This window comes from Blastocystis sp. subtype 4 (genome assembly GCF_000743755.1).
Source record: "Blastocystis sp. subtype 4 strain WR1 chromosome Unknown seqid_0027, whole genome shotgun sequence".
In the NCBI taxonomy this organism is placed as follows: Eukaryota; class Bigyra; order Opalinata; family Blastocystidae; genus Blastocystis; species Blastocystis sp. subtype 4.
Window position 1 is genome coordinate 50,600 of NW_014569520.1, and position 10,343 is coordinate 60,942.

General features: G+C 38.6%; 6 protein-coding genes across 6 annotated transcripts; 5 read left to right on the forward strand and 1 right to left on the reverse strand.

Annotated features, from left to right (window-relative positions):
- Nucleotides 1–695: 695 nt before the first annotated feature.
- On the forward strand, nucleotides 696–1,061 carry JH06_0537 (hypothetical protein; the record flags this gene model as incomplete). Its single annotated transcript, XM_014673818.1, has 2 exons — nucleotides 696–962; nucleotides 993–1,061. The coding sequence occupies 2 exons, from the start codon at nucleotides 696–698 to the stop codon at nucleotides 1,059–1,061; spliced, it is 336 nt and encodes a 111-aa protein (XP_014529304.1).
- Nucleotides 1,062–1,323: 262 nt separating this feature from the next.
- JH06_0538 (dipeptidyl peptidase) lies at nucleotides 1,324–3,749 on the reverse strand (the record flags this gene model as incomplete). The annotated part of the gene is given in 10 exon segments (XM_014673819.1): nucleotides 1,324–1,446; nucleotides 1,478–1,714; nucleotides 1,745–1,983; nucleotides 2,014–2,476; nucleotides 2,507–2,884; nucleotides 2,896–3,298; nucleotides 3,328–3,398; nucleotides 3,430–3,543; nucleotides 3,576–3,698; nucleotides 3,729–3,749. The coding sequence occupies 10 exon segments, from the start codon at nucleotides 3,747–3,749 to the stop codon at nucleotides 1,324–1,326; spliced, it is 2,172 nt and encodes a 723-aa protein (XP_014529305.1).
- Nucleotides 3,750–3,756: 7 nt separating this feature from the next.
- Nucleotides 3,757–5,034, forward strand: JH06_0539 (hypothetical protein; the record flags this gene model as incomplete). The annotated part of the gene is made up of 6 exons (XM_014673820.1): nucleotides 3,757–3,866; nucleotides 3,900–3,984; nucleotides 4,016–4,174; nucleotides 4,207–4,366; nucleotides 4,397–4,678; nucleotides 4,709–5,034. 6 exons carry the CDS (start codon nucleotides 3,757–3,759, stop codon nucleotides 5,032–5,034), a joined length of 1,122 nt encoding a protein of 373 aa, XP_014529306.1.
- Nucleotides 5,035–5,465: 431 nt separating this feature from the next.
- On the forward strand, nucleotides 5,466–6,720 carry JH06_0540 (hypothetical protein; the record flags this gene model as incomplete). Its single annotated transcript, XM_014673821.1, has 3 exons — nucleotides 5,466–5,492; nucleotides 5,518–5,685; nucleotides 5,716–6,720. The coding sequence occupies 3 exons, from the start codon at nucleotides 5,466–5,468 to the stop codon at nucleotides 6,718–6,720; spliced, it is 1,200 nt and encodes a 399-aa protein (XP_014529307.1).
- Nucleotides 6,721–7,109: 389 nt separating this feature from the next.
- On the forward strand, nucleotides 7,110–7,633 carry JH06_0541 (hypothetical protein; the record flags this gene model as incomplete). Its single annotated transcript, XM_014673822.1, has 3 exons — nucleotides 7,110–7,195; nucleotides 7,227–7,317; nucleotides 7,349–7,633. The coding sequence occupies 3 exons, from the start codon at nucleotides 7,110–7,112 to the stop codon at nucleotides 7,631–7,633; spliced, it is 462 nt and encodes a 153-aa protein (XP_014529308.1).
- Nucleotides 7,634–8,326: 693 nt separating this feature from the next.
- JH06_0542 (hypothetical protein) lies at nucleotides 8,327–9,448 on the forward strand (the record flags this gene model as incomplete). Its single annotated transcript, XM_014673823.1, has 3 exons — nucleotides 8,327–8,697; nucleotides 8,728–9,147; nucleotides 9,178–9,448. 3 exons carry the CDS (start codon nucleotides 8,327–8,329, stop codon nucleotides 9,446–9,448), a joined length of 1,062 nt encoding a protein of 353 aa, XP_014529309.1.
- Nucleotides 9,449–10,343: the final 895 nt, after the last annotated feature.

Below are 10,343 nucleotides of genomic sequence, written 5' to 3' on the forward strand. Positions count from 1 at the left end.
TGCATCACATTTGCTCTGATGTTCCTTGCAGCATTCCTTTTCTCCAGGCATCTTTTGATTTACAATTCAGTAAGAATAATATACAATTTCTCTCAGCGAAGGGTCAAATCTTCGTGTCGTGTCATATGAAGCTGTCATTAATTGACAACCTGGAAACAACATTGTTGCATGTATACTACTTTCAGTACTTGCTGCCTGAGTACGTCTGTCTTCTCCCTCATTATACTGATACTCCTCTTCGTTTCGTTTGTCTCCTTCTCTTAGAATTTGCACATTAATTCCTTGTACTTGGATTTTTATTCATCATTCTTGGATTCTTTGCATCTGATTATGATCACATTACTAACACTTTGTATCTTCACTTCGACTCTCGTCTCCTTTATTTGGTAAGTATTTGAAAAGCTGATTTCCACAAAATGAACATATAACTATGATTGAATGTAACAATTACGGTTCTTCCACCATTTCACCAAATACTACTCCATTATTGTTCTTGCTTCTGCGACAACCCATATGTTGGGCTCTTAGCCCCATTATCGCAATGGAAATAATACGATATTTTATGTCCATCAAATGACAGGTTTCTGCTTGATTCCCGACAGTTATTGTTTCTTTCATTTCTCTTCATTGGAGCAGTAGATTATGTTCTTTAAAGTTGATTGTTGTTTGAAGTGGTGATATATTTGTAGAAGGAGATGGAATACATCCTATCTCTTCATCCCAAGTATTTGGGTCGAAGATTACAGGAAACAATCAAATCACAACTCTATAATGAAGTTGAAGGAAAATACTTTCCTGGAATTGGTTATGTATTAATGGTTCTTGATCAGCCATCGGATGCTGGAATTGGCTTGATTGATCCTAATACAGGATTTGCAGAATTCAGAATTAAGTATTTTGCTCTTGTTTATTGTCCGATTGTTCAGGAAGTCACCTATGCTTTTGTAACAAAGATCACTACGGTATTTCAGAGTGTTTCTATTCATTTCTAGCATGCCCTGTTATGTCGATTTGGTCCGGCTGAACTCATGGTCACAAAGATATCCTTTCGTTTTTCATAGCAGTGTCCTTTAACTCCCAGACTTCAAATTCTGTTTGGCAATTTAAGAGTGATAGTTATAATGCCTGGAAATCCGCAAAATATGAGAGTGAGATCACAGACCATACAATGATCAAATGTCGAATTGAGAGTGTTCAGGATGAGGGAACCAAAATGGTTGAATCTGGGACATTCCATCATATCTAGAGGATTGTAGCATCGATTGAAGACCCATCTCTAGGACCCAGTATTGTATAATAGTTTGCTGTTTGATAACAAACATATCACTCCTTGTAGATGCAGGACAGGAATGCCTCTTCAGAGATCTCACTTCCTAGAATCGCCACAGAAGATTCAATCACGCCACTGATGGAGATATCAAATGGTTTACTAGTGACAACATCATCCTAATGTTATCAGTGATCCCCCATTCCATACCTTGAGTTCAAGAAGAGGTTGCATAAAGACAGCTCGAGGCTTCTTCTTCTCCAATACAATTGAACGATATTGTAAGAACTGATCATCTACATTGGTATACTGATTGAAGAATTGTGATCCATTCTCATAATCTGCAGTACTCTTATACAACTGTAACTTCTTCAAGAACTCAGCAATAGCAGGTCGACCTTGCGATATGATCTTAGTACGATCAACATGGATATGGAAATCATTCATCTATTAATCATAAATTTACTATAACAAGACGTGATGATCAGAATCATAAAATGGTTCAATTGAAACAAGTCCATCAGTATTTCTCAGTAATACTTGCAAATAGACATGACGAGCACAACAATGAGATTGTGTCCATGTCTTATGAGTTCCATTATATGCTTGAAGAGAAATAAGAGACATATGTAACTGATGTAACCAGTTGAGATACATCATCTCCTCTGCCTTCTCATCATCATATCCAAAAATATGAAGAACTTCAGGGAAGGTTGCTATAGATCACTCAAGAACTGAATACTTACATAAATACAATCCTACGCATTCAGCACGACATTCTTCATATGTGTTTGCTAAGACATTGAAGATTCCACTCCATGTTTCACCAGGTTTGTACCATGATTGAATACACTCACCATTATCGGGAAGTTTCATAGATGGATCGAAGTTATAACTCTTGGATCCATCAGGATTCATAGTCTCACAGAACAACAAACCACTTCCATGACCTAATAATTCATGGAGTCCAACTTGAACAGAGAAAGCCTCATTTTCACGAAGGAAGAGAGTCTGATCCTCGTCTGAAATGAATGAAACCTTATCAGAACTGGCTTTCTTTCCATTGATAATATTACCAAGTGAAACATTCTTAAATCCAATATGTTCACGTACTGTATCATAATTCGGAATATTTATACCAGCTGGAATACCAGAACCAAAATATCCCACAATGTCAATACTTGTAAAATCAGGTTGGTGGAAGACTGGCTATATGTTAGTAATTCAAACTGAAAACACCTTTTCAAATGCAGATCCCCAAGGTAGCAACGAAAGTAATTTGGGAGCTTGATTTACAAGTTCTGTGAGAATCTGTGTGTAGTGTTTGTTCATGATTGCGACAAACCCTTCCCATTCTCCACGTACTCCATATGGATCACGATAATTCTCAATGAATCCGAGATAATTCTCAACCACTGGTTTACGATCCTGTGTCCATAGAGCCGAACCATCGATGTGTGCTTGAAGAGATCCTGTCTCCAATGACTCTATGTACTTCTCAAGATACTGCACTTCCAGATCATTCGAAGCATATGATTGAGCAAGACGGAGATAACTGATGACTTTATCGAGAATAGGAGCATAATCTCCACTGGTAATCTGAAGTTGAAATTCGCACTTACAAATACATGAATCTGGCGACCATGATATTCAACTGTCTTTTCATTAGCATGGTTCACAGATGCCATTCGAATCTCGTAACTCCCATCCGTATGCTTAAAGAGTCGATTGTTGTAACTTTGCAGATTCTCACCATCGAGATAACTATTGTAAAAAAATATACACTGTTCATACTCCTGAACAAATTTGACTTCATTTTGAGTCATATTTTTGCTGTAATAGGTATTGACACCGCTCTTCTCCATTCCTAAACGGAGGACAGAAGGATCGCATGAAAACACACTATCACAACAATTAGACCATAGTGAGTCAATTTCTCTCTTTTCATTTTCATAGGCCACGGTATTCTTCAAGATCGTTTCAAATTCTTGCTTGGACAGACGAGGAAGAATCTTAGTATCTCCAAAACCACTACATATAATTAACACTAGTAAACATACCGATAGTTTCCCATGTTACCGAACACATTGTACACATAGATCAGAAATGCATCAATAGCTTCACCACTAATCTAGAAATGAAGACGTTGATATCTAAGCAACAATCGAGTTTTCCAGTAGACGATGCTTTAACAAATCTCCTGTTTCTTTACGGAATACACGGAGGAATAAAGATATGAGATAGGGAGATTCTCTCGATACCTGAACTGCAGTAATCTACAGATTCAAGAAATAACGATGCAACACACTCTCCATCCAGATGCAATAGCCTTGAACAAGTAGTAAGTGTACTTCTTTTCCTTTTCTGTCAGTTCATCAAAGGCTTTGGAATACTCCAGAGCCATGACAGTAACTGACTTTTCGCACAGGTACTATACATAATCCTTAACGATCACTCATACATCGGATAAGTCAATCGACATTTGCTGTATGTCATCAATTACTGAATCTTACATTACTCAATACAAGAGGACCAACAAAAAGCGAGATCGATATGAATTCAACGAAAAGACAGAGGCCGTTGGAAGTGGTGTTTATGGGTTTTCAGTTCTGGTGAATGATTAATGGACTAGGACTGTCTTTATTGCAACAGACCGAGAGACCGGTCAGAGAGTAGCAATCAAAAAGCACAAACAAAAGGATCAGGATGAATTTGGAGTGGTTTTTAATGCAGCTGAATTAGTTCTAGCTCATGATACCTACCCTTCGTGAATGTCAGATTTTACAGAGTATGAACCATCCTAATATTATCCATGTTACCGACTTTTTTATGACAAATTGTTTGGGATTAATGAATCTCTCACTTGTAGTTAGCGACAGTCGAAAAGATTTTCCTGATTTATATATGGTAATGGAGTACATATCCTAAGGAATCATGAGACATTGTTCCCTAATGAGAACTGTGAATTCGATCTCTTTCATCTGATTCATCGTAAAAAGGTGAAGTTCAATCAGGAAGAGATTAAATGTATCATGTTTCAAGTATTCAACGGATTAAAGTATCTCCATGAACGGAAGGTTCTCCATCGCGATATCAAAGGTGTTTGAGTTCCTTTCCTGTTAGTCATAGATGCGAATATTCTAATTACCAAATCGGGTCAAGTAAAGATATGTGATTTTGGCTTGGCTCGATTCTATCTGAAGGATGATGGGAACACTCCATACAGTGGAGATAAGATCACACTTAATTATCGTCCTCCTGAGGTTTTACTCTCTGAAACCTATTATACCTCAAAGATTGATATTTGGAGTGCAGGTGTTGTTTTTGTAAATATGATCATGCACTGCTTATATATCAATGGAAGATCTGAGAGAGAGGTACTTGACAGGATCTTTACTCTTTGTGGTTCGCGTAGGCAAGTCTGTCTGGGTTAAGTTGTAGCTAAGGGTGACGATCTGCACTATCTCCGAACGCTTCCTGGTTTCAATACATACTTCAGTGACAATAAGATCTCGTCTAAGATCTTCACTGGTGATTCTAAGCCACGAAGGATAAAGACGGTGTTTCGGGATGCATCCAAAGAGTTGGTCGATGTTCTTGATCGGATTTTTCAATACAATCCATCGAATCGGATATCGGCTGAAGAAGTGCTTCGGATGCCTTACTTTGCTAATGTTGATTTTGATAGTCTAAAGAAGTGTATTTTGATTAAGATTGTCATTTATAGACGTTTTGAGTTCGCAACAGCTCCTGAAGGAGGTGATTGATAATTTGTTTGTTATTATACAAGGAATATAGAAGTTTATCTTGAGCAATAGTAGTCAAGTGGTAAGATAGGTCCCTGCCACGGATCAGGCCCGGGTTCGATTCCCGGCTATTGCATTTTTCTTCCTGAAGATCTATTCAAATAAACAATGGATTTGCCAGTTTCAACGAAAACCTGTGCTGTATGTGGAAAAGAGTTTTCGGAGTATGTAATTGCAATTGGAGGGTGTTGCTATCATCCTTCCTGTTTTGTTTGTAGTATATGTAATTGCCATCTAGAGGAAAACAAATTTAGTATCAAGAATGTACGTAGGTGTAGTTTGCTCTAATTAGTCAGGGAATACTCTATTGTAAGAAGTGCTATGCAGAGAAGTTCCGAGAACGGTGTGTAGTTTGTCAGCAATTGATTCTGGACGACTATCACGTAGAAGCGATGGGTCAGTTCTTTCATACTGTATATGTGGATATCTATGATAATAGAGTAGAACCACTTTGTTTGCTTCGCGTGTAAGCAGCCTTTTTCTGAGAACAGATATTTGAAAAAGGAATTGTATTTTGAACATGAGAAGAAGTTCTATCCGTTCTGTGGCATGTGCTCAAAGTATATTAAGAAGATTGCCTGTCATTCTTGTGGTTTGATGATTCCTGGATGTGTAATGGAGATATGTGAAACTGAGATGTAGAGAGGATATGATGGACATAATTGGTATCATGAAGATTGTTTGAAGAAGATTGAAAATGAAATGTCTGTTCGTAACCAGGATGATGTTGTTTCCAAAGAAAGTACTTGTAAGCAAGAGGGAACTGAAAAGACTGAGATTCCAGCCACGTCGGATGAGCAGCAACGAAAATCCCTAACAGATGAAGAGAAGAGGCGTCGTGCAAGTGAAGCAAATCGTCGAATGGCACTGGCATGTGATAAGTACAAGAGGAAATCACAAGGAGGTCAGAGTGAAGAATCGAAGGATATTCCTGATAGTCATCGTGATAATGAGAAAGATAAAATAATGATGGAAAAAGCAGAGGCAGAAAGAAAAGAGAATGAGAGAAAGGAAGCTGAAAGAAGGGAAGCTGAAAGGAAAGAAGCTGAAAGAATAGAGGCAGAAAGAAAGGAGGCTGAGAGAAAGGAGAATGAGAGAAGGGAAGCTGAAAGGAAAGAAGCTAAGAGAATAGAGGCAGAAAGAAAGGAAGCTGAGAGAAGAGCAGCTGAAAGGAAGGAAGCTGAGAGAAAGGAGGCTCAACGACGGGAAACCGAAAGAATAGAGGCAGAAAGAAAGGAAGAAGCAAAGAGAGAGGCTCAAAGACGGGAAGCTCAAAGAAAGGAAGCAGCACGGAGAGCAGCAGAATCCCAAAGATCTTGTGTAGTGATTAGTGATGAAGAAGATGAAGAACCAGCCATTCTTCCATCAGGAAGAGGTATCACTTCCATTCTTCGTGCTTCTTATGCTCCTATCCATCTAGCCTCTAATGCTCCTCGAAACCAAACTACTGCTCGAAGCAGTATTTTTGAATATCCTCAGTATTCTGATTATCGTAAAATGGATGAAGAGAAACAGAATGAAGATACGATTAAGGAGGATGTGACTGGTGAAGAGGATGAAGAGATGAAGCGTCATATTGCTTCTCTACCAAATGATCAACTTCCTATCTATTCATATGAAGTCTTGATTGTTGTCTTGTCTTCGTAGAATAATAAGTAGAAAACCCCTTACCCAAAAGATGTTGATGCGAGAAGACGAGAGTATCATCTTAGTGATCAAGAGTTCCAGAGAGTATTTAAAATGTCAAAAGGAAAGTTTGAAACACTTCCAGCGTGGAAAAGAAATCAGCTTCGTAAACAGTATGGATTGTTCTACTGTGTTTCTTTCCAATCACAATGACGTGCTTTCTTCTTCATAGGATTCACAAGTAATATGCATTAAAGTGTTGCATCAGTTCTTTATTTTTAAATCGTCACTATATTCACCGATAAACAATAAACACAGAAAACAATTTGGTCAATAGTGGTTGTGTTACCACTTATAATAATCAAGAATGCTCACACTACTCCATAGTACACTTTCATATTATCTTCAAAATGTCAGGAGTCATAGAAAGAATTAATGACTACATCTTATCTGGGTCGAAGAGCCTAAAAGGTCCCACCATGGCAGCACTGATCTCGTAAACACTATATGGTATTGGTCACAAATAGTGGAGTTCTTCGCGTTATTACTACTGTTGGTATTATGATTGTTCGTCTTGGTAGTAATTCTCATGGGAGCTGTTCATATGACGATATTCGTGTATTATCTCATTCTCTATCGTCATTTCTAGAGATTTGATATATCATGTCTCGCTCAGATGTGGACAGAGAGAGATGACAATCATGGATGGGACACTGTATTTAATATATTTGATTGCTTTGCTATGATCCTCATGATATGGGTATTTGACGGTATTCGAACAATATGCAAAGATAAGGATATTGGAAGTCTAATGGTTGGTTGTATGGAACTCGCCACAGTCTTGAATGTCGTGACTACTCTTATTGAGTCAGGACTCTTCAGTATGGCTAAATTCATCGGATCCTGGAATGTTGGAGAGTTTTATCCTCAGTAAGAGCATTGATGAGTTGTCATGGTCAGACTGGAAATCGCATATCTGCTCAGTCGGGAAGGTTTCCAGTGGCTATTCACGATTGATGACTTTATAATGGTTGTTCCCTTCTTCTGGTCCTACAACCTTGCCCGTGAGAATGATGTCTCTCTTGAATACTTCCCTTATATCTAGAAAGTACCAAATTCCTTTGCTATTGTCAGTCTCGGCCTTGCATTGTGCTCATTCCTCTTCTTCCTCTTTAGCTTGTTCCAAATTGTCAACTTCTTTGTTGGTATGTTGTACGGTAATATAGGATGGTACCAAATCACATATAGCTATAGTAACTCTGTTATATACTCTTCTGAGATTCGTGTGGCTTTTCCAAGCATACGCCATTTTCAAGAAGATGTAATCCAATAATCTACAAATACAGTGTTTGTTTCTATTAGATACATTTTTGTGTCTGCAGTTTTTTCGAATGCAATGTTGCCACGGCTATTGTACTTCATCATAATTGTGAGTTGAGCGTAGAAAGAGTCCACAACAAGTTGCAACCATCTTTCGACGAAATGCCCATATCTATACGTATATCGCTACTAGTAGAGAGAAAGAATTTTCAGCTGCATTGAAAGAGTGTATTGACGACATCAGTACAAGAACACGGAATGGAGTGATTGAATAGGGGGAAACTTCTCTGAGACTCCTACTCTAGCTATGTTCTTTTCCTCTCATAAAGAAGTGGAGGAATCACAGTATTCTGCCTTTTATGAACAAAATCAATGGTTGAAGAGTGGATGTATGGTTCCTTCGATTTCAGAGGATTCAAGTGTTCGTATGTGCATTTCGGGTCTCCTTGTAGAAGGAGGCGATCCTGGAGTGCTTATTTCAAAGAACTTCTCTCCAGAGTCGTTAGAACACATTCAAAACGAGTCTCTTCCTTGTTTGACTTTGAAACCCTTTACAAGCCCTTTTGCGTTTGATATTGGAAAGATGAAGGCGCCTTCTGGTCTTTTGGTCAGTCGAAACACTTCGGCTCTTCACGATCCTCTTGTTATTGATTCTTGTTTTTTGGAGGGTAAGAAAGAGTAAGAGTGGACCTGGTGTCTAACATATAGAGAAAATGGAGTCTGTATTCGATTTAAGAAGGAGGTCTTCAAAGAGCGATTGCTGATGGATGTTATGGGTCAGATTCTCTCTCTTGTTCATCCGTATTTATGTTCGTTTAATTTACCTTTCTGGAATATTCTCTTCCCGTACCCTCTTTGTCTTGGTGTAATCCACAGGAATCCGTTGGTTCCTCAAGTTCTATCGTCTGTTCCATCCGCCAAGCAGTCTTCTCTCCCTCTGCTTCGTGGTCTTGCCTTGGTTTTCCCCATGTCGACTGCGACTCTTTATGTATACCAACCAAACCATCTCTATATGTTACATAAGCATCTCCATGAAAGTTTCATCGTTACTCCACCGAATCAAAGTCAGTCAGATTTAGGGACAATTTGTCATGTTGAGGAAGTTGTGAGTGTTGGTGCTGATGGAGCGTAGGACCCACAAGAAGTTCTAAACCGTAGTGTTCTGTGCAAAGTGCGTGGAGATCAAAAAGTCCATGTAACCCAACTGCATCCTGTAATGAGTGAGATGGGATCTGTATTGGGTGATTCATCGATTGCAGAGGATATAGAGGGAGACAGTGTATGTGATGAGTCGAGTGGGAGTTGGAAGACAATGCTGCGTGTACGAGAGAAGATTCTCACTCTTTATCACAATCACTCCATGTGTGACGAAGTAATCAAACGTTATGGATCCATTCCATATCATCCTCGGTTGTTTAGTTATTGGTAATCGTAATGAATTGAGATAACAGAAAGGCTGAGCGGAGTGTTGATTGCAGAGGGTTCTGAAAAGGAAAAGTGGTTCTCCATTTCGAGTACTCAGGAACGACTAGAGGCAATAGAACGGACTATAGATAAAATAAAGTGTATTGTTTGTGAAAAGACAAAATTGCGTCAACCGGGAATTGAACCCGGACCTCTACCTTGGAAGGGTAGAATCCTAACCATTAGACCATTGACGCTTGTTAAAGGTATGACTCTTTGTACCTATCATGATACATCTTGATTAGAATTATACAGGAATAAACGATGCAAGAAGAAGAATTTGTTGAACTCTTAAACCGATTCCCTGTGATACGACAAACGGATTATATTGCAGATACTTGGGTAGATGGAGTGTAGTGTTACTGTTGTAGAATTTGCCTTTAAATCGATCATTAAGTCATGTAGCTACTACAGTAGCCGATTCGCAAGCGCCATCAGGTTTCTTCTTCTTTCTTGGAATTCTTTGTAGAAGAAACGAATGTAGATCAAGAATTTGATGGAGACTATGCCGATTTCTGGTCCATATTGCGTTCATATCTTGAGAAGCACTATTCAACATCAGAAGTGAATGAGAAGCACAATCAAATATATTCCGTAAAGTTGTAGTCGCTATATGAGACTGTAGAAACTGAAGTCAACGATTCAGAGTTACAACCTTGACGATTTAGACACTTTAGCACAACTTATACAATAAAGAATGTTTGTAACAAACAACTAATTATAGCAAACCCATAAATTATATACCAAGTAACAATTGACTGTCCTTTCCTCCCGGAAGATATGTGACATTGGGAGCACGAGCCAGAGTATTTGCGATATCACGAGCAGCCTACAGAATATGAGAATGACCCAGTTTTGAA